This window comes from Mustela nigripes, chromosome 7, assembly GCF_022355385.1.
Source record: "Mustela nigripes isolate SB6536 chromosome 7, MUSNIG.SB6536, whole genome shotgun sequence".
NCBI lineage: Eukaryota > Metazoa > Chordata > Mammalia > Carnivora > Mustelidae > Mustela > Mustela nigripes.
This window is the reverse complement of record NC_081563.1, coordinates 18,643,037-18,669,969: the sequence shown is the minus strand read 5'-3', so window position 1 is coordinate 18,669,969 and position 26,933 is coordinate 18,643,037. Positions and strand designations below refer to the sequence as shown.

At 39.0% G+C, this 26,933-nt stretch overlaps 1 protein-coding gene across 6 annotated transcripts in view; it reads right to left on the bottom strand.

The window, feature by feature from the left end:
- NCOA1 (nuclear receptor coactivator 1) overlaps nucleotides 1–26,933 on the bottom strand; it is a 237,210-nt gene that overhangs the window by 12,648 nt on the left and 197,629 nt on the right. For all 6 annotated transcript variants that reach the window (XM_059405242.1, XM_059405246.1, XM_059405243.1 and 3 more), the window contains 6 exons: nucleotides 23,258–23,375; nucleotides 21,648–21,816; nucleotides 20,281–20,595; nucleotides 13,352–13,453; nucleotides 11,005–11,407; nucleotides 3,360–3,534 (listed from right to left, as the gene is read on the bottom strand). In XM_059405242.1, coding sequence (XP_059261225.1) covers nucleotides 3,360–3,534; nucleotides 11,005–11,407; nucleotides 13,352–13,453; nucleotides 20,281–20,595; nucleotides 21,648–21,816; nucleotides 23,258–23,375 — 1,282 coding nt within the window. The remainder of the gene's footprint in view (nucleotides 1–3,359; nucleotides 3,535–11,004; nucleotides 11,408–13,351; nucleotides 13,454–20,280; nucleotides 20,596–21,647; nucleotides 21,817–23,257; nucleotides 23,376–26,933) is intronic.

The following is a 26,933-nucleotide window of genomic DNA, read 5'->3' as shown; positions in this document are numbered from 1 at the left end:
ACCAGGGATTTGGAAGCCCCTAAATCACGGTGTGGGGGAAAGTAAAGATGAAGACTTCAGCCACAATGGCTGCCATAGGTATTGGAGGTATTGTTAGCAAGCACGGAGCCGCTCCAGGTCCTAGAAGTCTAAAAACAAAGGGTTAAACAACAGGCCTTCCTAGCCTTTAAAATGCTAATAAGTGCTCAGACTCTCCCTGGCGACTAGTGTTACACACAAACCTGCACTGTTCCAGGACAAAGAGGCTTGGTTTAACCCTTTATTTTTCTTGACTGGAGAGATCATGAAAAAGAATCACATTACACAGTCTCTGAACTCTATTACATCATTCTACTAAGTGATTCTTTGTTTCATGTATTACTTTTGTCCCTTTACTGCCGTCACCCACTGGACTCTTGGTAAGTTCACAGCAAGGGCAGTTTCCCCTGTTCCTTGTGGTACCCTGCACTGTTCAAGAGAAACAGCGAGGGGTCACAAATCCATGCTACCTGTGTCCACTAATAAGCCTTTACACATGAAGCAAATAAGCAAATGTGAATGCTTAGAGACTTCGTGACAACTATTTTTTTTTTTTCCAAATGATTTGGTAAAGTCAAAGTTCACAAAAACTGTTAAAGTACAACAAAAATTCAAGCCCACATTTGAATCTGAACTCAAGAAGTGATTGAGGCAGGACAGAGAATTTTTGTCCTTGTTCACTCAATAAATGTATAGTAAGGGCTCGCCTGTTCTAAAGGATGGACATACGCAAGTAAACAAAAACAAAGTCCTGTGTTTAGGATGATTATATTCTAGTTGGAGGAGACAGACCATAAACAAAAGGACCAACACACAATATGTCGGGTGTTAAGTACCATAGAGAGAAATATAGAAGGGAAAAAAGGGACGAGGGGGTGGAAACCGCTGTTGTTTTAGAAATGACGATCAGGGAGCTTTAATATGGTGACATTTAATATCTATGTCTAATTAGCTGACATTTAAGGAGAGACTTGAAGTGTGAGAGAGCAAACCATGTGGCCACTGTGAGAAGAACATTCCGACAGAGGGATTTAAAAATGCAAAGGCCCTGAGTTTGCAATGTACTTGGCACATGTGAGGAACAGAAGAATAAACAGACACCAGTATGCAGACTGAGTGATGGGAATAGCAGCTGAGGTCAGAAAGGGACCCAGGAACAGGATTATGTGGGCTTCCCGGGCCCCATTCTGCACTCTGAGTAAGTTGGTGAGTTTTGAGGAGAGGACTGCCATGCTGCTCATGTCTGAAGAGCATCACGCAGGCTACCACGTGATTACACTGCCAGGGAGCAAGGGTCGAAGACAGGAGACAGGAGACTCCTTCGACAGTCTGGAAAAAAGACAGTGGTGGCTTGCACATGGGACAGGGAAGAAGGGAGAGCTAAGAAGCTGACATGATTTGCTGACGGGCTGTCTGATGTGGGATATGAGAGAAGAGGTTTTCTCTGCATAACTGGGAGAATAAAGTTGTTGTTCACTGAGACGGGGAACAGTAGGAGAGGAGCAGGTTTTGGCGGGGGGACGACACCCCTTCCGATTTTGTCACGGTGAGCCAGAGAGCCTATTAGACTTCTGAGAGGGATAGAGATTAGGTGGTTATACATATAGTATGGTGTTCAGGGAGAAGCCTGGGCTGGGATTTAGAGACTTTGTCTTTTAAAAGATTTTATTTGTTAGAGAGAGAGAGAGAGAGAGAGAGCACACACAAGCAGGGGGAGTGGCAGGCAGAGGGAGAAGCAGGCTCCCTGCTGAACAAGAAGCCCAAGGCAGGGCTCAATCCCAGAACCCTGGAACCGTGACCTGAGCTGAAGGCAGACGCTTAACTGACTGAGCCACCCAGGTGTCCCTGGGCTGGAGATTTAAACTGGGGAGTCATAGACACTGAGATAGGGATGCGTAATCGTATTGGACAGCATAACCAAGGGAGCAAGTGGACAGAATGAGCTCTGAGGCCCTCAAATGGAGCTCGGGGAGATGAGGAAGATCCAGCAGAGGACACTGAGAAACAGGGTGAGAGTGACCTTTCTCAAGAGAGAAAGCTGTTCCAGAAACTAAATGAAGGAGGAGCGTCAAGAAAGAATAAATGCAAATGCTACCAGCAGTCACCGCACCTGTCACTGTGGAGGACACTGCCAACCTGGACAAGAGTACTGGTGCTAGAGCGGTGGGGATGAAAGCCCGACTGGTCAGCAAGGGAAGGAGAAGTGCTCAGAGTCTTTTAGGGTATTTAACTGTAAAAGGAAGCAGAACTGTCAGTGGGACTGTGTTTTTTCCAAGACACATTTAAATGCTTAGATGTGGGCATGGAGCTAGAGTTTAGCTGGATTTCATTAGGAAGCATCTTGCTAGCATGGCCAAGTGCAGCAGAGGGAGAGCTGGCCAAGGGAGTGGAGAGTGTCTGTAAAGGAATCACGATACCCATGGACCGTGGAATCTAAAGTGAATTTAGTAAGCTGGGATTAGAACATATTAGGAGTCTAAATTCTTCTTGCATGTTATATAGGCAGTTTCATTTCTACCTAATTTACACACAGTCCTCACTGAGAGCTCCACAGTTCTCTAACGGGAAGACTTCCTCTCACCTTTCAGTGAACTTTAGGAGAATATGGTCTTAAGTTTTCAACTTTAACTGCCTCACTTATTATGTTGTCAGATCAAACGGTTTCCCTGTCATTAGAACCAAGACACAACCTAATTAAAAGCCTTATAAAACTCAAGTGAAGTGTGAAAAGTTCAGCAGCCAGGATTGGGGGGAAAATGACATTAGTGAGATAATTCAGAGCAGAATGGGCAAGATGAGGCCACTGAAAATCTAGAGATTCAAAGAGCTGGCTGAGGCAGAACAGCCTGAGAAGCCACAAAACCTCTACTGTTGCCACGAGATCTCTGAAACATGCCGAGAGGGGTAAAGCCTGTGTGCCCACTCTTTAGGCTCTAGTGAATTCTGATATTTAGCCATTCTTACTTTAGATTTTTAGAATTTTTAAAGTGTTTTTATAAATAACACTTTTTTTTTTTTTTTTTTTTTAAGTACCCATTTCTACCTCCGTCCCAGGGAAGCTCCGTTTCACACATGATCAAGTTCTTCAGGTGCGCTGACAGTGAGATGGGGGATTGGGGGCCACTAGACCACTTTTCTGCACTGTAAACACACACATTTACCTTAAAAATGACTTGAAACTTAGAGGATTCAGAAGTTATTTCTCTTTGCTATCATGTAAAATTCAGTTCCATGAGCTTGCAACTGGAAGCAGCCAGCCCTCTTCTATTCCGATCGTCACGGCACAACTGTTCTTATGTGCTGCGGAGACCAGGGATGCTCATATTCAAAAACTTACTTACTTGTTGTTTCCCATTGCACCTTGCTGCCAGGCCTTCATGTCTGGTGACTGGTACCCCGACGAGGGCGGAGTTGGCTGGAGCAGAGAGCTCTGAGGAGGAGGGATCGGCATCGGCACCATGGAGCTCCCGGGGCTCAGAGATGGAGCGAAGTTTGCCTCACCTTGGGGAACCATTCCTGCAAATTGACATAAATTAATTTATGTGACTATACTATAAATGTATTAACCCTATAAAAGAGAACCCCCCACTCCCACAAGGATCTGTCATGATATAATTCATGATATAATTAGAAACAGCCTATTCAATAGAGCAGGGAAAACATTTCAGTCTCTTCAAAATAAGGCAAGAAATTAAGAGTATAAACAGAGAAGTAAACATAAAATAAGTCTGCAAGAATGCATCACTAACATATTGATTTCGGTTCCAGGATTATGTATAATTTTTTTTCTATTCTTTTTGCTTACATGGATTTTTAAAAAAGATTTTATTTATTTGTTTGAGAGAGATCACAAGTAGGCAGAGAGGCAGGCAGAGAGGGGGGAAGCAGGCTCCCCGCTGAGCAGAGGGCCTGATGCAGGGCTCAATCCTAGGAGCCTGAGATCATGACCTAAGCCGAAGGCAGAGGCTTTAACCCACTGAGCCACCCAGGTGCCCCTTACATGAGTTTTTAAGTGCAAAAATGTACATGAATATACATGACAGATTACTTGTGTAATAAAAATAAGTTAGGAAGGGAAAAAGGCAAAACAAACGCGTGTGAAATGAAAAATGAGAAGAGCTTTGTTGTCCATGCCTCAGTCATCTCTGTGGGCTCTTCTTTCCCTGTCCTTTTTCTTTAAGCTTTACTGAGGTATCACCTACGCCACCTCAAATTTACCCACCGAACTGCACAACTCAGTGACTTGTAGTCCATTTATGGAGCTGTGCAACCATCAGCTCAGTCGAGTATGGACATTTTCATTCCCCTCATGTCCCCCCTATGCCTGTCAGCAGTCATTCCCCTCTCCTACCCCAGCCTCAGGCAACCATGGATCTGCTTTCTGTCTTGACAGGTGTGCATTTTGGGGGCAATTTCATATAAATGTAATCACATGAGATCTTTTGGGTCTGGCCTCTTTCACTTAGATAATGTTTCTGAGGTTTGACCATTCTGCAGCATTTATTGGTAGTTTGTTCCTTCCTGGGCAGGATGATGCTTATTAGCAGCTATTGATACAATCGTTTTAAAAACATCAGCTGGCCGTAATATTAACAATTTACTTCTGAATTTTTAGGTTGTTGCTGTGGTCTCTATGTCCATACTTGTATGAATGCTATATTGTCTTGACTGATGTGACTTTTTCTAAATCTTCTAAAAAAATTTTTTTAAATTAGATTTTATTCATTTATTTGACAGAGATCAAAAATAGGCAGAGAGGCAGGCAGAGAGGAGGAAGAAGGTTCCCCGCTGAGCAGAGAGCCCGGTGTGGGGCTCGATCCCAGGACCCTGGGATCATGACCCGAGCTGAAGGCAGAGCCTTTAACCCACTGAGCCACCCAGGCACCCCTTGACTGATGTGACTTTATGGTAATTTTTGAAATGACAGTCATCCAAGTTGGCTCTCTTTTTCAAAACTGTCTTGGCTACACTGGATCCTTTGTATTTCCATATAAATTTTAGGAGAAGCTTGTCAATTCTCCAAAAAGCATATTGACATTTTGATTTGCTTTGTGTAAGGTCAATTTGGAGTGAACCTGCTATCGTTTCAGTTTTTTTCTGATTTCATTTTGACAGTGTCCATTGTTATGTCTTCAAGTTCACTAATTTTTTCTTTTGTAATGTCTAATATCTCTGTTATCCCATCTAGTATATTTTTCATTGCAGACACCGTAGTTTGTTTCCAGAAGTTGATTTTGATTTTATTTATATTGTCCTTGACTTTACTTAATATGTTCAAGCTTTCCTCTAGCTTTTTGAACATATAGAATAATTGTATACTTTTTAATTGTCTCAATGTCTTGTCTACTCATTTTATCATTTGTGTGTGTCTGTGTTGGTTTCGATGACAGATTTTATTCCTCGTTATTGGTTTTATTATACTGCATCTCTGCATGCCTGGTAATAAAAGACTAGATCCCAGACCTTGTGAATTCTACCTTGTTAGGTGCTGGATTTTTTTTTTAAGAAGGAGGAAAAAAGAGTGGGTGCATGTGAAAGGGGGTGGCAGGGCAGAGGAAAAGGGAGAGAGAGAGTCTTAAGCAGGTCCCATGTCCAGAGTGGAGCCTGACAAAGGAGCTTGAAGCAGGGCTCGATCTCATGATCCTGAGATCATGAGTTGAGCTGGAATCAAGAGTTGGATGCTTAAACAACTGAGCCACTCAGGTACCCCTAAATGCCCTTTAAGTATTTTCAACCTTTATCTGGGTTGTAGTTAGGTTACATGGAGACAGTTTAATCCTTTTGGGTCTTGTGTGTCAAGAGACAAAAGCAAAGGTTAGGGCTTATTTTGTCTGCTACTGAGACAAAACCCTTCTGAGTATCTTACTTGACACCCCATGAATCATGAGGTTTTCTATTCTGGCTGGTGGGAAGAGAAGTTGGCCCTGTGCGAACTTTGTAGATTGTTCCCTATAATCTTTCCAGGTGGTTTTCCCTGGCCTTGGTTTGTTGTGTGAGCACACACAAACACACACACAAAATCTGAGTGGGACCCTGTGTACATCCTTGCAGTTCCCTGTGGCTCTCTCTTCTCTGGTCCTGTGCCCTGAGACCTCGAGTTGCCTTGGCCTTCCTAGACTCCCAGCTCCATGGGCTCAACTCAGGTAGACTACTGGTTCCTTTTGGACTCCCTCTCCATGCAGCATAGTCTGGATAATATCAAAAACTATAGTTCGATGTACTTTGATCTTTTTGTTTGTTTCAGATGGGGGAATAAATCTGGCTCCTGTTACTCCAACTTAGCCCAAAGTGGAAGTCCTAACAGTTTAAAAGGTAAAAATGGATTTTTAAAAATGATTTCTGTTATGCTAGCACTTTGTATTTTTTTCCTGACAAAATACATTTCATAGTTAAATACTTTTGAGATACAGAAAGTTTTAAAAGTGCAGAGAAGAATGTCATAATCTGATTATCCATAATTTAGTATAATTCATTCAAATCTTTATTTAAAAAATCTAACACATTTTTGTGACCTGCTTCTTTCCCTTATGATTATATCATAAGCATGTCTCTATGTCCTTAATGTCTCTCTATAAATATAATCGTATATTCTATGTTTTGCCACCATTATTATAACTTTTCTCCTTTTGTTTGTTTAATATGGCCAGAGATGTAGTTAATTTATTCCTTTTGGTTTTTTGTAGGCTACAATTTTAAAAATATTTTACATTTTCTGTGAAAATAGAGCCAACTGTAAATTTTCTATAGTTTTTTTCTTTCATCAAATGTTTATTTTTCTTGGTAAAGACTATTATAAATAAAGCTATATATTTTCTCTCTGTTGCTTCCTCCATCTGTAATTTAATCTCTTAATAATTTTGACTAAGAATATAAGGAGAAGTTAATTTTTCATTTATGACTCTAGAAGATGGGTGTTTTCCCCCCATCTTCATCATTTCTATGTTATGCATATAGAATTATGCAGACTATCTCTATATAAACTCTATAATTTAACTATTTTGGTTGTGATCTTTGAAAAAATACTTGTCTGTTCTTAATGCATTTATAATCTTGTTAATGAGGAAATAGTTTCTTTCAGAAAAATATGTATGTGACGGCAGGAGAGATACTTCTCATATTCTGGACATTATTCTGTAGAATCAAAGTTAAACAATAAATAAGAGATTGCAAGTATATCAGCATACTTTTTGACATTTCTTTCTGGACTCATTTCACATTCTAATTGTTCCTTATCAGCTGACCTAGTTTTAGTAGAGAGAACCAGCTTGTAAATAAGGAACTGGAGGGGTAGACAGAGTTCTGGTTCAGGTTCTGCCACCACACTGGACCTCGGATTCCTTGGACCAGACAATCTAGTTCCTTCCAAAATTACGATAATTCTGTCTTCACCTAAACTATGCTAAGCCTCCCTGCTGGACCATAAATAGCATTACAGCCATTGGCAGCAGCAACCAGAACCAGGATTCATCCTTCCATTCATTTACTTCACGAAGGTTCATTGAGCACCTACTCTCCCTGCCAGACCTCTGTGCTAGGCAACTGAGAAACTAAAAAGATCACACTTTGCTCAGTCAAGAAACTTGCTATTTAAAAAGCAAGGCAGCTAGGTGAACAAGTGAGTGTAAGACAGAGTGGTGAGTGCCTATGATTGGGAGTGGTCAGGGAAGGCTTCCCAGAGGAGACAGTTCTGAGAGAAGGGAGGAACAAGAATGAGGCCGGTGAGTGAAGGACACTGGTTTGAAACAGCAGATATAGGATTACAAGGCCTAGTATGAAAAGAGAGCAAGGTATACATTCTTTCTCGGATCTTGAGAAATTTGTTAGAACAGCTGGAACTCTGAGATATGGAGAGAAGGGAAGCAGAACTGATGAGTCTAACTTTGGACAAGCTGAGTTTGGGGTGTTAGTGGAGAGAAAATTCAAGGATGTCTGTCATCAGGCAGTTGTACACAAGAGCTGAGAGATCTGGTTAGAGATACAGAAGAGAGTCATCAGCATGAAGAGGTCACTGTAGCCACAGGAGTGGATGAGATCACTGAGGAGGAATGGGTGGAGTAGCATTACTGTAGTTCACAGAAGGAGCTATGGATTAGCTTCAAGGAATTCATAGAGTGGGTACAAAATTTTGTAAAAATTTCCATCATATTTCCTTTAAATGTCACCTTGGTATAAAATAAATTTTATTTATTTTTTTAAAAATGCAGGGTTTGTGTGTGTGTGTGTGTGTGTGTGTGTTTTGTTTTGTTTTTAAGATTTTACCTATTTATTTGAGAGAGAGCATGAATGGGAGAAATGGGGAAAAGAGGCAGAGGGAGAAGCAGACTCCTTGCTGAGCAGGGAGCCCAATGTGGGGACTGGTCGCAGGACCCTGAGATCACGACAAGAGCCAAAGGTAGGCGGTTAACCGACCGAGCCACGCAGGGGCCCCTAAATAAATTGTAAATGTCTAATTCTGTTCTTGTGCACTCATCATTATGGCTTGATAGTCTAGAAATATTTTTGGTTTTCAGAAATAAAAGAGAGCATACTCTGTCATTACTATTATTCACATATTCCTTCATTTACTCTGGGCCCCTACTAAGCTAAAAGATGCCAAAGCAAAGGACTAAAGCTAAGTTAATGAATTCAACCTTTAGTCTTACTAATATCAATTAACACAAAAACTTTTTCTGCAAAGGACCAGATAGGAAATATTTTTGGTTTTGCAGGTCATAAGGTTCCTGGTACAATTCAACTCTGCGTATGAAGCCAACCACATTATGTATTATCACACATAAACTAAAGAGGAGGACTGTGTTACAGTAAGATTTTATTTAAAAAACATGTGGTGGTTTTTTTTTTTCTTCCAAAAGAAGTCTTCATTTGCAAAGGTTGAAACTTTTCCAGAACTTGCATTTGTACTCACACAAAACCTGGTCATGAAGCTTTTTACCAGGTTATTGATAATGTTGGAATGAGTTTATAACTTAGCACAATGGAAGACATTTAAAAACACTGCCTCTTTAAATGTTCTTTTGTTCTCCAGAAAACCTGACCACTCCCCCCACCCCATTATTTTGAAGTAGTTCACGAAAGAACTTCAGGCTCTGTCATTTTATTTCAATTTGCAACTGGATGAAACAACTACTCTCTATCGCACCCAGCGTCTGGGTTTTGTTTGTAGTAGGAATGCTGATTTGATCAACGATGAATTCTTATGTTGTGAAAAGCATTTTCTGTCAATCTAAATTTGGACTAGAAGAAAAATCAGGTACCAGATAGAGCGCTTATGATGGGAAGCAACACATCCAGTTCTGTCGCCTAGAGAAGTAAGCCCCACCACTCATGATCTCAACCACTGTGTACACACTGACATGGCAGTAGCTCAAAGAGGAGAACACAACTCTGAAAGAAATCTTGTCAACTTCATTGGAAATGGGGTTCTGAAGAACTGCCTTTCTAGGTGGCTTTGTCAAGAAACAGAAGAGGGATACGAAATTCTTTCTTGGTCTTCCAGAGAAGAGGTGCTGAGGAACATAACTGAAAATGGGCATAAGTACTGTTTTTATTTCTCTGTTTCTTAAGAGAAAAGAATCCTTGGGGAATTTACTAATGTTTGGGTTACTCATAGTTATTTCTTATTTTGCCAATGAATGAGACAAATCTTTTGATTTAAGGCTCTGTAATCAATATTCTGAATGCTACTAAGAGTCTATTTGCTGTGTGGGCTAAGCTGCCATTTTGGAAGAGGAGTGGAGAACCAGGTAACGACACAGGTCTTCTAATGCTGGAGGAAGTACTTCTGCAGGCCAGAATAAAGTGAAAAAGCCTTGTCAAGTTCTCTGCATACAGAAATCTTAAGACACATGAAAGTGGCCTTCAAAAGGTTCAGACAATATTATTATTAAAATATAGATTTATAATCCTTTTCTTGCCCATACAGATAGTGTCAGCGATGTAAACCAGCCAAAGATGACTTCATTGTCTTGAGGACAAAGGAACTGATGTGACATAATTTTGAGTAAAAGATCTTTGAGAATTCTGGTGCTGTCTGACACAGTCTCCCTAGATAACTTAATTTAATAGTCAAAGGATTTTAGCACTTGTTGCCACGAGAATGAAAGTCTAAATTGATTTGGCTGTCAAAGTTGATACGCATATTGCTATGTAAAAAAAAAAATCTCTATGTAACCTCAACATTTTATTCAAGTCAAATAGCAGTCTTCTCATGGAAATTCATTTTTAGGCAGACTTATAATTTACTTTTTCTTTCATTTATAAAATGAAGGGATTTATTTCAATTTTTCCCCAGGAATCTGCCATTAATTTTGCATCAAAGTTTGATTAAATATCGTGGATTAATCAAATGTGTTTTATTACCACTACCCATTAGAGTCTGAAAGTGAAAGAAGTAAAATTTAAAAGGACATCATCACCTAGGACAAAGAGAACGGAAGAGAGACAATGCAAACAAAAGGTTAAAAAGGAAAAAACTCCTGGAAGCCAGGAAGTTCCTCAGACTGCAGAAGAAGAGCTTCCAACTTAAGTAGCTAGGAGTGCTGACACCAATAAGAAGCCTGAGAGGCTTTGCAAAGAGGGTTATCCCTATATAAACTATCAAAATCAAAGTCTCCAAAATAATGAAAAAACTGTATGCCCATTTTGAGTTCATGTACTTCAACCCATCGTCTGAAGAGGACTCTCATAAGATTCTTACAGGGATCCATGACAGAAAGTAAGAACGTTAAGAGAATGTACCCTGCAGACAAAATTCAAAAAATTTTAGAATCAGGTCCTTCTGGATCCTCTGATTAATCATATTAGCTGTCAGGGAGTGATAAGCCTCCAACTATTTAACCACTAGTGGCAAGAGATGAGTCTGGAGCCCGGGTCCCCTGACTCCCACGGCAGCACCTTCCCCTTGGGCGCACTGCCCCGCCATGAGCGCAGGGGAACACCTGCGCCATCGGATACGTGGGAAGCAGCGCAGAGGAGCAGTCCTCATACCTGATCCTGGGTACTGGAAGACGTTCTGCTGCATCTGAGGATTGATTCCAGTGCCAAACTGTCCTCCCATGTTTCCCGTCATGCCTCTGTTGACCATGCTGTTGCGGTTGGCCAAGGCTGACTCGGGATTTGCGGCCAGTTGTGAAAATGGGCTGGTTGAAGCAGGTGGGGTTCCTGGATTTGTACCGTAGTTGGGTGGGTAGGGAAATTGCTGCGGAGCACCCTGAGGAAGACGGGGGTTCCCCATTTGAACTGGCAGTCCAGATGAGGGAGGGAGGTTGTTCCCAAAGCTTTGTTGCCTCATGAGCATGGCTCTTTGCTGCTGTATTAGCTGCCTCTGCCGGTGCTGCTGGCTGTACAACTCCCGCTGGCGCTGCGCCAACATCTGGGCATTCAGGGGGGGCTGCAAAAGAGAAAACCAATCCTCATTTATGAATACTGTTATCACCATCCCCTACTTTGGGAAGCTTACAGGATAAAGCCTAGTAGCTTGGGGCAACAAAACACGCAGCAATTATCACTATGACTTCAAACATGTCTGAGGTGACGTGGTTAGGAGGCTTTTTTTTCTTTTCCTTTCCCCCCAAATTTTCTGTTTCTTAGTTCTTCTCTTTTCTCACTGAGATCATTTATTCCACTTTACTTAAATGAATAAAATGTGATTAGAGTTGATTTTAATTTTCTTCATTACACTTTCCTGTATTTTCCAAATTATTTATAATGAGCATGCATTATCTTTACAATTGGAAAAACCTAAGAATACTATTTAAAAAGGAAGAATCAGAAATCTAGGATAAATTGCCAAACAAATTGTTACTTAAAAAGAATAATTAGAAATAAAATAAACAGAACTAGCTTTTTTTTTTTTTAAGATTTATTTTAGAGAAAGAGCATGAGTAGCGGAAGGGGCAGAGGGAAAGGGAGAGAAGCAGACTCCAGACAGGGCCAGACACAAGCCTCGATCCCACAACCCTGAGATCATGACCTGAGTTGGATGCTTAACCAACTGAGCTACCCAGGGGCCAGAACAAGCTATTTTATAACACTGTTGTAAAAAAGACTGCTCCAGGCATCAGAGTATGTGTTTTAATAGCTATAATACTAGGAATGACAAAAGCAACAGTAAAATTAGGGTTAAAATCACTTTTTTGGGTCTAACTCATTAAAGCAACATGGAATTTCAATAAAGCCTTCCTCAGAAGATTTCAATTCAGACTGAGGATCTGATCAAGGCAGATAGCTCCTCTAAAATTAAACTTGCAAACAGATATAGTCCAATCTAGAAGAAACTGTGACATATGACTTTCTAACAGAAATCATCCTTATGTGAATTCCAAAAGTAGGGTCTTCCTTCCTTATAACCTAACTACCCTTGCATGAGCTAAATAGTGAGCTTTTTAAGACAGGGAAACCCAAGTATGGATCCATGAAGATGCCAATATCTGCTGCTTAACAGTAGTTTTCTTTTTTTTCTTTTCTTTTCTTTAGAGAGAGAGCAAGCAGGGGAAGAGCACGGGAGAGGGAGAGAGAACCCCTCTCCATGCTGACCATGGAGCCAATGGGGGGGCTCGAGCCCAAGAACCCAAGATCATGACCTAAGCTGAAACCAAGAGCTATATGGTTAACTGACTAAGCCACCCAGGTGACCCATGAACATTAGTTTCTGTCTGTAACCCTTTTGATTACAGTTGTCTTCCTGTTTTTGCCCTGAATCCATCTAGGTACACCTTACGGAGGAAAGAAGTTTTGTGTGCATCCTGTCTAAAATTCCTCATCTCTCCAATTTTTGTGTCACCTTGGTTAAGAAAGCATGAAGCAGTTGAAGCAGAAGTACTACGAAGTTAAGTAGGGAGTTGAGTACAGGATAAGACGTAGAAGGCAACCCAGTTCTTTTTATGTTTAAAGTTCCAGTGGCCCTGGGTTCATGTACAAGGCTTGCTAAAATAAATAAAAAACTGAAAATGCTGATGCTCAGATTGAGCAGAGGACACAAAAGGGTAGTTAATATAACTCAGCAATGTGACTGGGTTTTGATCAGGCTTCCGGTACCATCCACACAGTTTCTTATCTAGGGGTCTTATAACTGGCCCTATTCAGGATACCAGTAAGAGTGTTCTACTGATTCATCTGGTATCTAATAGCAACGACAACACCACCACCAAAACCAAACAAAGGACTCTTGCTTTAGATTAAATATCAGTAAGGGGTATCACAAGTTGATTATCAATTCATTCTAGAAGAAAGTTGCACCACTACCTTAAAAGATCATCTCGGACACTCAAATCAACACTTTAAGAAACAGCCTGGGGTAGAGAATTGCTAACAATGTCTGCTTTTCTCACATTACCTGAGGTGTAATTTGCTGCTGCATGCCTGACCTCATATTGATGCCAACAGGAGCGTTCGCTGCAAACTGGTTCAAGATAGCTTGTCGATTTTGGTGGATCAACTAGAAAAAAATATAACAATGAGATATCATATTTTTACATACAAATACATACTTTGGCCCTTTTAGGGTAACAGAAACTTTTTATTGATTACTAACAAGTTTCAGTATTACAAGTTTAGTAAGATTATTTCCCATGTTTATTTGCCAAAAGGCTGGCAATTCCAAACATTTTATCAAATAGTTCCCACCTACAGAACACTAAATAGGACAGAGCATTTAAAAGCAGAATCCAGGGGCGCCTGAGTGGCTCAGTGGGTTAAAGCCTCTGCCTTCGGCTCAGGTCATGATCCCAGAGTCCTGGGATCGAGCCCCGCATCAGGCTCTCTGCTCCTGCTTCCTCCTCTCTCTCTGCCTGCTTCTCTGCCTACTTGTGATCTCTGCCTGTCAAATAAATAAATAAAATCTTAAAAAAAAAAAAAGCAGAATCCACATACATGTGTACATATGCACATAGGTATATACACATATACATACATATAGCTTACCTTTATTTTTTTATTTTTTTAATTTTTATTTATTTGTTAGAGAGAGAGAAAGCCAGAGTACCAGCAGGGGAAGTAGCAGGCAGTCCCTACGCTGAGGCAGGCTCTACGCTGAGCAAGGAGCCCGATGCAGGACTCAATCCCAGGACCCTGGGATCATGACCTGAGCTGAAGGTAGCTGTTCAACCAACTGAGCCACCCAGGTGTCCCTATTTTTTATTTTTTTAAAGTAGGCTCCATGCCTAGCATGGACCCCAATGTGGGGCTTGAACCCACAACCCTGAGATTAAGACCTGAGCTGAGATCAAGAGTCAGATGCTTAAATGACAGAGTCACCCAGGTGCCCCCATAGATCATACTTTCAAAATCATGCTACTACTCAGTTATTTCAGATAAGTACAATAATGGAGAGAAAAGAAATATCAGCCCTACATCTTAAACTACAGTATAAAAGTAAGTATATAATAGGGCACATTTTACAAAAGTCTAGAAGATTAATGGAAAAGTTGAGGTACTTCTTTCTCACTTGGAGGCTGACGGTCAGATGGGTACATATTTGGGGAAATCCAACGTGATTTCATTGCTGGGGAGAATTATGTAAGAAACAAATGGTTTGAGAAAATAGACTATTTATTTAACTAGAAGAAGTAATTACTTTAGACCAGCATTTCCCAAATTGGTGTTCTAAAGAACACTGTTCTGCAGATATTAATAGATGTGCCAGGAAAATAGCATGCTGTGCTGTATTAAGTATTGGAAATGATGGGTTACACAAGGTGAAACAGATTTCTTTACTGCAGTAATTCTATGAGCCTTTAACTGGCCAAAGCACACTGTGAATCTGCCATTAACATTTATCTCCTAGAATAATTTTGTATGGAACACTAGTTTGGAAGATGCTGTCGTATCAGGCTTAGAATTCCAGGTCATAGGCAGGCCTTAACTTCATCAGGTAACAAACAAGCACCCTGGGAATTGATATTTCCTGATAAACAATCTATAGCTTAAAGAATTTCTTGCTCAATCATTTGAGGTGAATAAACTCTTCAGAGGGATAATATAAGTATCAATACTATTTTGTGTGTATATGATGCTTTATAACATAAATTACTAATAAAGATATTAACACTCATATTTTAATATATTTAATATTTTAATACATTTAATATATTTTAATATATGAGATGCAAACTAGAAAGACTGGAGATTTTGTAAGAGAATCCAAATTGCTGTGAACAGTGATTAAATCTCCCATCTCCAAACAGCTCAATTCTTAATTCTGGTTTCATTAATTTTTTTGATTCCCATTAGATCAGAAAACAAAATGTTTGGGGGAAAAGCTCATTTAATATAAATGTAAAAATTAAAGCTTCCAGGCTTTTATGGAATAGGATAGAACATTCAGAATCGTTTAAAAATTAAAGATACGAACATTATGGTTTTAAAAGTCAAAGGGATTCTTGGGGTGCCTAGATGGCTCAGTTGGCTAAGGCCTGGAACACAAACCCTACAGACTGGGGACACCTGAGCAATACCAGAGGACTGGTTCGGTTGCACTGCGGATCCCAGGGTACTGGGATGGACCCTCTGCTCCTCCCCCTACTCCTGCTCACACACCCTCTCTCTATCTCTCAAATAAATAAAATCTTAAAAAAAAAAGATAAAAGTCAAAGGGATTCTTTTTTTTTTTTTTAAAGATTTTATTTATTTATTTGACAGAGAGAAATCACAAGTAAGCAGAGAGGCAGGCAGAGAGAGAGAGAGGGAAGCAGGCTCCCTGCTGAGCAAAGAGCCCGATGCGGGACTCGATCCCAGGACCCTGAGATCATGACCTGAGCTGAAGGCAGCGGCTTAACCCACTGAGCCACCCAGGTGCCCGTCAAAGGGATTCTTAAGTACAAAACTCTACATACTTCTTTAAATTCTACAGACCCCAGACATAAGTTTAAATAAACCATTAATTTTACAAAGATTTAGCAAAAAAATTAAGTGTATGCAAGATAATATATAAAGTTTGAAGGCTACAGAGGTGAGCAAATCTCTGTCCTCTGGGAATTCTGTCGAGTGGCAGAGGCCAATACAGAAGGGTGCCACCTATAAGTGCAACACTTGCATACCCAGAGACACCTACAAGGCGCTCAAGCTTAGAGGAGAGAAGGAAGGCCGGGACCAAGAGCTTGAGCGCGCAATAGGACCTTGAAAGATGAGAATGCGAGATGGCAAGAAGGATGGTCGAGTTAACTTAAGGCAGAAAGTACGGCAACTCTGGAAACAGAAGACAAGGCCATGAGGATAGGGGGAAATACATTAATCTTAGCAATGAAGAGAGGTAACACTACCAGGGGAGTGGGAGTTGGGTTTCCAAACTTACAGCTTTATATATTCTTTGAATTGTGAGATAATGAGAGCATGAAATGGGTGGGGAGGGAGGAAAGATGCTTGAGAAGTAGTAAAAACGAGAAAATTTCAACGAGGAAATAAATTACAACCTTAGAAAATAAATAGTCTATTTTTAGCAGAGGAAGAAATTATTCTAAAGCACATTCTGTTAAAGAGAAATTTATCTATTTCTGCCCCTCCCCTCTCTCTACATACAACCTAATGCTGTATATAGTTGTTTCACTCTGACCTTCCTCTTCACTCTGATTACTAAAATGCTACTCATTATCTAGCAAGCAGGTCAAGTTCTATTCTTTCTAGGAAGTCTTCCCAAAATGATCACCATATCCTTTAACTCCTTGGAAATCTTCACTTTTGGCTGGTGGGAGGAGAGAGGTCAGGAGTCCTCAGAGCTTGGGACATAAATTCAGAAGTCTATAAAGGCCAGGTCAAAAGGCTTGTATTATAAAAGGAAATGTGGAGTTTGCGGCCAGTGGAACAGTACAAACTCAGCCTACACACAAAACACACACACATACACACACATCTCCCACACCCCTACACACACACATTCAGAGTTCAGGCTGGCTGACATTTTGTCTGTCTGCATGGATTTCTTTTTTTCAATGCCTTATCAAGAAATCCTTCTATAGGAAACTTAAAAGATGATTATCTAGCCTAGACGGTCTCAAACAGGAATAATTCTGCCCCACAAGAGAAATTTAGCAATGTCTGAAGACACTTTTAGCTACACAACTTGGGGAAAGGTTGCTATTGGCATCTAAGGTGAAGGTCAGGGATGCTGTTAGACATTCTTTTTTTTATTTTTATTTTTATTTTATTTATTTATTTATTTTTTTGCTGTTAGACATTCTTAAATGAACAGGAAAGCCCCCAAAACTAGAATTATCTGCCCTAAAATGTCAATAGTGCCAAGAATGAAAACCCTGATTTAGCCACATGTAAATTCTTGACAAGGGTTTTTTATTTTTTAAGATTTATTTATTTATTTATTTATTAGAGAAGGAACATGCGTGGAGAGAGAGGGTGAGAGAATGTGAAGCAAACTTTGTGCTGAGTGCAGAGCCCCAGCAGGGCTTGATCCCATGACCGCAAGATCATGACCTGAGCCAAACCAAGATCCAACGCTTAACTGACTGAGCCACCCAGGTGCCCCAATAGGGGGTTTCTTTTGAAGAAGCTATTCTTGGGGTGCCTGGGTGGCTTAGTGGGTTAAGCCTCCGCTCGGCTCAGGTCATGATCCCAGGGTTCTGGGATCGAGCCCCACATCTGGCTCTCTGGTCAGCAGGGAGCCTGCTTCCCCCCCTCTCTCTACCTGCCTCTCTGCCTACTTGTGATCTCTGTCAAATAAATAAATTAGCTCTTTAAAAAAAAAAGAAGAAGAAGCTATTCTTCTATCAGGCAGTTTTCATGGCCAGAATTCTAGAGATGAAATTAGCTTCCCTCTACTTTCAGCCCTTTGGTCTTTCTGGTCACTTCTATTTTCTCTAATATATAAAAAATAATCAATAGTGGTTCTTCTACCAGATCCATACATTTTCTCCAATACTCTAACACATAACACATGTGGACTTGACTTGTTTGAGATGGCTAAGTATATCACATTTCTTTATGTGTCTCCAATGTTACTCCCTTTTCACAGTATTCTTTTCTTGAGAGTATGAAGACCCTGGCTGGAGAAGAAGAATAGAAAACTAGAACAGAATAATCACATCTTTTATGAGCCAATCTTACATAATTTTCTACAAGCAGCAGGTCTACCCATTTTTGCTGTTATCCTTTTCTCAAAATAGAACTTTAGGAATTCTTTATTGTTATCATGGATATATTTCTTGAGACTTGGCTTATTTGACATGTGAGCAGACACTATATCTAAAGGCTTCATTACAACTTTGTATTCCTAATCACTACCTCCCTCCTTCATTTTTGCTGTTCCTTAGAAGTTTCAGCCAATGAATCTCTACTAGTTTCCTAGGGTGTTTTTCCTTCCCCTCTCCCCCAACTGGGGATTATTCAAAACTGTATAATCAAATGTAAAATTGTAGACTATTTTTACTCCTTGTGTACCACATTCCCGTCAATGAGATATACTTATAGTCAAGAAATATGTTTTTAAACTGATCTTAAAAATCCATTAAAAGAAAGAAACTATGATGTAGTCCTGAGTTTGTACCTTTCTTTTTTCAGATCATCAGGCACTGTCCTAAATTCCTATGAGATGCTTTATATGTCCTGTGTGTGGGAATGAGAGAACATGAACAGCGAGTAAAGAGATGGTATTAGTCTAGCGAGGTGGGTATATTATGAACACCATGTTATGAATCTGATGTATTCTGGACACTAATTCTTTGTCACTTACACAGTGTTGAAAATATCTTCCCTGAGCCTACATTTAACCTTGTTTATGGTGTCTTTTATCTTACAAGTTTTAAATTTTATCGCAAACATCAAACTTTTCCCTTATGCCTTTTAGGGGCCACATAAATCTCATATTCACATTTAGATCATTAAAATACCTAGAATTTATTTTTATGTATGGTATGAGATTAAGGAATATAATTTTTTCTCCTCAAGGACAGTCCAATGTATTAGCATTTATTATACAGGCCATCTCATCTTACTGACACTGTGCTAAGATCTTTATTATATTTACTATCTCACTCATTCAATCCACAGACCACCTACGAGGTAGACAAATTATTTACTGTATTTCTTTTATGGATATAATCAGAAATCAGAGGCTTTAAAAGGGTAAATAATTTGTCAAGCCACCTAAGTTAGAACTAGGACTTGAAATTAGAGATCTTATAACATTATAAAATATTGCCTTTCTAATATAATTTAGTTCCTTATTTCTCTTCTTTCCTGAATTTGTAACATTCTAGGAAATTGCTTTAAATACTTTAAAGAGGGCACCTGGGTGGCTCAGTGGGTTGGGCCTCTGTCTTCCGCTCAGGTCGTGACCTAAGGGTCCTGGGATTGAGCCCTGGGCTCTCTGATCAGTGGGAAGAGCTTGCTTCCCCCCTCTCTCTGCCTGCCTCTCTGCCTACTTGTGATCTCTCTCTGTCAAGTAAGTAAGTAAATAAATACTTTAAAGAAAATCCAAAGCAATATCATCCACAGATGATTAAGAAAATACAAAAAGGTTAAGAAGAAAAAGCAACAATCTATAGCCCTGGTCCTGCTTCTCAAAGACAATACTTTTTTTTTTAAGTGGGTTCCACACCCAGTATGCAGCCCAACACAGGGTTTGAACTCATGACCGTGAGATCAAGACCTGAGCTGAGATTAAGAGTAGGATACTTAACTGACTGAGCCACCCAGGCACACCCCCTGCCCTGGAGACAATACTTTTAACGATTTGCTTTTTTGGTTCTTGATGCTTACTTATCTCTGTATTTGCTGCTTAGACAATTTTAAATATTTATGGCACTATACCCACTCATCACCTGTAAGGAGAGAGAAGACTGAACACACCCAGCTCCCCAGGATCCCCAAATTATCCTTTCCTCCATTCTCCTAATGCAATAACATCAGTAAGCTTCAATCACTCCAACTTCAAACAACATAAATTTCATTTCCTGTTTCAATAATCATAACAGTATCTCTTGATGCTCTACTTTACAAATTAAGCTACATATTTCTCTTTATTAATTTAATAATATATGATGTTCATCCTAAATATTTCTTACCACAAAAAATAGAAGCAAATTGCTTTTAAATAGTGAGTTTCAAGAGTACTTTGTTATGAGCCAGCTGTCTTTAACTGAAAGAAAGTCTCCTTTACCTTATCCTTGCCGACCAAGGATGGTGTTTTGAGTTTTTCACAAAGGTTGTGGGAACACTTCGACCTGATACCTTTATTCTAGCCCGAGGGCAGTGTCAATGCAGCACGAGTTAGCAGAAGCCTTCTCAGAGTGCTCCCTGCAGACCCGGACGACTCACCTGCTGTTGGCCCTGCAAGCGCTGCTGAAGCTGGAGCCGCAGCTGGTTGGGCGCGGCCGGAGGTCTGTTCAGCGGCTGCCGGGGCTGCATGCCCATGCCGGGTGAGAAGGCGCCTCGGGGAGGCGTCACTTGGACAGGCAGAGTCCCCAGCGAAGGTTTTTGCCTGACCATGCCTTGGAAAGGGGTAGAGAGATTGGCAGTAGGTGAAGGAGATGAATAAGGCTGGGAATAAAGGTTAGGTCTTTCTTCCATCATCAAAGGTGGTGTTGCTTGTTGTGGTGGAAATCTCTCTGATAAGACATCTAATCCACCTCCCTGTTGGAAAATAAGCCAGAACATTTCACAAATAAATTACTGCCTATATGACATGCTTCTCTATATAATCTTGGATCTGAGAATACGTTATCTCTAGAAAGTTTTATTATAAAATATTATGCTGAATTCATGAAGGTCTCTAGGAGTTTGCTATCTAAGGAAATCACTTATGAAATTTCCTTCTGAAATGGAATAACAGATCAACTGAGATGTTTAAAAAATCTCAAAAAAGAGACAAAAACATGGTTAAAACACAGGCTAAAATCAATGGAATGAAGCCAAAAGGTTTGAAAAGAATCACACTGCAAAGCCTAAGAGTCAACAAACATTACATTTAGTAGCTTACCATGAGAAGTATTATTATAGGAGGGATTAAGTTAGGCATTTTTCTATCCCAAATAGAGAATTCATGCTTTCTTTCCTCTTAGTTGAAAAAAAAAATTCATAGCTGGCCTAAAAGAATGCCATAACTATGGCTTTTAAAATTGATAACTATTATTCATTGTAAAAATATAATTTAAATTATGACCTGGTGTGCTTGAGTGTGTGTGTGTGTGTGCACGTGCACAAATGTGTATGTAACTGAAAGGAAAGTTTTATGAAATACAACTTCCACTTTTTCTTATATTCTACTACTTTAAAAATGTTGGTCATGAAACACTAAGTTGATTTTTCAACCTCACCATGTGAAAAATGCCCAAAGGTGGACTATCATGGGATGTGCAGGTTGATGTCTAGCAAGAATAAAGGATAAATTAAGTCCTAGGATAAGAAGTCATTATATAAATCTGGATTCTCTTCTAGGGGGAGCCTCTAAGATTCTGGTCCATAGTGAAAGGCTAAGACTTTCTGATTCTAACTATTTCTAATTATTATGACTTTTTTTTTGTTTTAAAAACCTCATTATTTAGGTATATTTTGATAACTTTCACAAGAATAAGTTATAAAACTACTTAAACACAGTGAGACCAATATTGACAAATCTTGCTTAAAAATAATTTTCTAGCTTCTCAGGATTGTATTGTTTAAATAATGCCAGTTTTAATGAATACCTGGACGAGTTTGTCAATTCCCAGAGCTCTATCTAGTTCAGCTAGCTCAGTTTCATCTTTGCCGCTGAGGAAGGACACGAGCTGTTCAAGAAGAGCCTTCTCATCATTTCTTCCTTCTACTGTTGTTGGTGGACAGAGCAGCTCATCTAATTGTGAACTAATACACTGGCTAAAAGAATCAAAAGATAAAAGAGTTTAAGACTCACATAGCAAATAAGTATTCAATCTCAATAACATAAACATAGATATATACATATATATGTATGAGATACACACAAATATGCAAATCTTGTTCTAGAAAATTCTGTGGAGACGCTTTTTCAACCAATTATCACACAATGAAATGTTCTATACTTATGTGTAGAAATTTATAAATGTTCTGTATGAAGCTTGAATATATTCTCACTGTTTTGTCAGTCACTGAAATTTGCTTCCATATTCTTGCTCTTTGCTTATAGAAATAGCTTGAAAAATTAACTAAACATAGTTAAGAAAGGGAAAAGAATTCTTCATGAAAGTCGAAAATAAAAATCAATAAAAATCTCAGGGAAAAAAATCATCTAGCCTACAGCAAGATTTATTCTATATATACTTAAGTTTCAAAGATGATCAAATTATATTGATTTAATCATAAAATAACATGATTACCATTTACAAAAGAAATCAAACTAGGAAAATGAAACATTCTCAGTGTTAAGCAACAAAAAAACCTGTTGATTACATGGAGGAAATACACAGTCTAATCCTCCTGATACCAACAGATGCAAAAAACTCAGAAATATATGGAAAATAATACTAATAGTACAAACATAATTATAAGGAATCCTCTCTGGGGAAGGTAAATGGGAATACAGTTCATAGTTAAAGCTCTAAACCACACTCAACACTGCCTAGTCACCCTTTGGTTGCTATGCATGAGATGTACTCTAATGTTTTGGAATGGAGCTACTCATGTCAATTAAGAAATTAAATTCTAATCAAGATGGGACACTGAGTAGATGCAAAAAGTACTTTCTTTTCTTAATATCATCTTGCTCCAAAGAGAAACACCGGACAAAATAATTATACAACTAAAAGCTCAAAAGCTTTTATAATAATTGTTACACTGAGCTCAATTCATCTACAGATCTCAGAAATTTTACAGTAATCAATCAAAGCAAAGCAAGAGATGAAAAGAAAACAACTGCTGGATACTATATCAATCTTTCAGTAATTATAATACATACTAGCCTTGCAGTCACACAGTAAATAAATCTGTTTAACGTGGGGTCTTCCTCTATACCCCCCTCTTTAAAAAAAAAAAAAAAAGATTTTATTTATTTATTTGAGAAAGACAGAGCATGAGAGGGGAGAGGGTCAGAGGGAGAAGCAGACTCCCTGTGAAGCTGGGAGCCTGATGCGGGACTCAATCCCAGGACACCGGGACCAGGACCTAAGCTGAAGGCAGTTGCTTAACGAACTGAGCCACCCAGGCACCCATCTATCCCCCTTTCTTTTGTCTACTACTATCTCACAAAATAAAATGAAGACTGGAATCCAGTCTGGGAAATAGTTCTTTGTTGTAGAAGTTGGTATCTGATATTTTATAAGGTAGGAAATGTATTACTCACTCTTCTGGCTTATTCTGATTTACAGGAGTCACTGTATTATTTGCCCATGGAATCTGGTCACCTGTTCCTGGCTGTCCAAACTGGTTATCAATTGCTTCCAATTCCAACTCTGGTAACCCTGATTACAGAAGAAAAGGTAAGAAGTCAGTATCACAAAAATACATAAACAGTATTTTTCAGAAACAATATATTGTATGGAAGAATGAGATATCCCCTATAAAATATTATTTCAGTGGTACACTGGCCCCTTTTTCAGAAACTTAAACTGTCTAGAATGTGGCCTCATAATAACCAGTGAGAAAGTAAGAAAAAGTTCTCTGAACCAAAGAAAATCTGATGTAAAAAAAAGTTCGCACGTAAGTTGATGTTATCATAGGGAGACTCACTCAGAACTTTGTGAGAATTAAAAAAAAAAAATTTATGTTTTAGATCTTATTTTTAAGTAATCTCTATACCCAATGTGAGGTTTGAACTCATAACCCTGAGATCAAGCGGTGCATGTTCCACCAATGGAGCCAGCCAGGCGCCTCCCGAAATTATTTCTTTTTAAAGATAATTATAACAATTTTGGCTACTGCTTTTTCAGTCTAGAGGACATTAGGATCTGCTACAGGTGGGGATAGAGATGTTATCATGACACGAGAGCAGCAAATACAAGATAAAATTCTTTTGTTCTGTATCAGGCAGGAACAGAAACTAAAGGGCACAGCAGTCTGGGGCCATTCTGAAAATGGACAAAGCTTTGCAACTGTTAACTGAGAACCTGGCTATATAACAGTGTAAAAACCCATGATTACGATGATGACAAATGAAGAGACAGATTTAGTTATGTTTTATAATGGAAGAAAATACTATATGCATTCTAGAAGGTTTTTGTTTAGGCATTTTTTTGGGAAACCTGATTATTTCTATACTCTTTAGACTAGAAAAAATTGTGAATAATCTGAATTCCAGAAATGTAGGGACTGATTAAGGAACCATGGTATAGATATTTATAATGTGCCATTAAATGAAAAAGAAAAAAAGTCCATAAGCCAAGATATTATGTTCAGAATAATTCTAGTTTTATAAATTATTTTGTGTGTATTAGTAGGAAAAAGTTATGAAAGGGTATGTATATCTTTGGTTGCTTTTTGATTGTAAGATTAAGGATGACTTTTCTTTTTTTTGACTTTGACCTTTTTTAATGTTTATAATGGTTATCTGTAATTTCTGAAAATGGATATATATTAATTAATTATTGTTATGGGCTGAAATGTATTCCCCCAAAATTCATATGTTAAAGCTCTAACTCTGAGTAGCACAGAATGGGACTGTATTTGGAGACAGGGTGTTCAGAGATGTGATTAAGTTAAAATAGGGCCATTAAGGTGCGCTCTGATTCAACAGGACTGGTGTTCTTATAAGAACAGGGGATTAGGACACAGACAACACAGACAAAGGGCTGACCATGATGCCACAGTAAGGAGATGGCCATCCACAAGACCGTGAGAGGCTTCAGAAGAAACCAAACCTGCCAACCCCTTCAGCTTGGACTTCTAGCTTCCAGAACTATGAGAAAATGAATTTCTGTTGTTTAAACCACCTGGTCTGTGGTATTTATAATGGCAGTCCTCGCAAACTAATGTAATTTTTTAAAAAACAACTAAAAATGGCTTGGAATTTAGATTTATTTATTTATTTATTTTATTGAGAGAGAGAGAGAGAGCATGCATGTGAGCACAGAGGGCAGAGAAGGAAAGGGAAAGAGAGAGAATCTTAAGCAGGTTCTGTACCCACCACAGAACCTGACATGGGGCTTGATCCCATGACTCTGAGATCATGACCTGAGCTAAAACCAAGAGTAGGACATTTAACTGACTCAGCCACCTAGATGCCCCACCTTGGAGTTATGTTTTCTTTCTAATGAATGGAGAATAAGTAGATTTAGGAATGCCTGAGAAAAAACGTGTTTAATGGTAGATATTGATCATTATTAACTACAGAGAACATGTTAGGCTCACTTTTATGTGAAATATCCTCAACATTTATTATGAGTGAAGTATAGGATTCTAAGTAAGCACATTCATTTCTAAATCCAAATAATTAGAGCTTTTGGTTAAATTTGTCTTCTCTGTTGTGACAAATGATAGAAAAATCAAACTCTGTAGGATTCCCAAAACAGAGCAAACAAAACCCAACAAACAACACTAACCACAAATGATGATGGGAAAATAATCACTTAATTCCTATCATTATTTAAAACAGGAAGTTGGTCAAATAAGTTGACCCATTGCTCTACTCCAAACATTAATTCTTTAGTCCTATTCTATTTCAGAAATCTAACCTAGTTAAAATTAATTATATTTAAGAGTTAAAGCAAATTTATAAGGCTGTCTACCATTAATACTTACTATATGATATCTTATTTGACTCCGTAACAGGATACAGTATCTCATTTTACTAGGGGAAAATATTAAGAAAATACACTGGACAAAATTGGACAAAAAGAAGTTAGTTTTTATTCTATTTTTTAAAAAGATTTTATTTATTTATTTGACAGAGAGAGACATAGCGGTAGAGGAAACATAAGCAGAAGAAGGTTGGAGAGGGAGAAGCAGGCTTCCTGTCGAGTAGGGAGCCAGATGCGGGGCTCTGACCCAAGCCCAAGATGCACATTTAATGACTGAGCCACCCACGTGCCCCCAGAGAAGTTAGTTTTTATTCTAAAAGTCAGGCCAGCCTTTTAAGATTTCTTTTAGAAATTTATTTCTACTAAAAATTCAAGGATTTATTGGAATGTTCTAAGAAATACACATTATCTTCTCTTAGGGGAATAAACCGACGATATTTGGCCATGTTTGTGCCCTATCTCAAAAGTAAGTATGTATATATGCAACACAAGACAGGCATGATAATTTGTAAAGGGAAGCACTGATGTCTCTCCCAGTCCCTGTGATGGAGAAGGGAAGCTGAAGTGAGTAGAAAACAAGCGCTTAGGGATCCCTAATCAAGCTATTAATGTTTCTTATCATCTTTGCAAAGGGCTCAACGTCGTATTTTCTCCATTTAAAATCTGCTTAGGGGCTCCTGGGTGGCACAGCTGGCATCTAGATTCCAGCACAGGTCATGATGATCTCAGGGTCATGAGATGGAGCCCCCTGTGGGCTCTGCATTCAGCACGGAGTCTGCTTGAGATTCTCTCTCCCTCTCCTCTGCCCCTCCCCTGTGCGTGCGCTCTCTCTCTCTCTCTCAAATAAATAAATAAGTCTTTTTAAAAATCTGGCTAAAAGGAAAACTTTATATCTCCATTAGCCAAAACAAAGTCACATTACTAAAAAATCCAACCATTTCTACACACAGTAGAAAGCACTGTCTAACCATTAGAGTGGCTTTTGCACATTCTACTCCACTAACAGACAATTCACTACCTAGTGATTCTGATGTTCAGCTACTTTCTTCAGGTGTTGGTTAAGAGGTTTCTGGCTCAGTTTTGTGTTACCTTTGGCTGTATGCAAATGCAAATGCAAATGCAATGCACAGCAGTTAGAGTGTTTTATTTTTCTAAACATGATATAGACAAAGAATGAACTTATTGAATGAAAAAAAAAACCTCCTATAAATCACAAGACACAAAAGGAAAAACCCAACAGATAAATGGTTAGAGAATATGAACGGGTCACATGCAATCACTGAA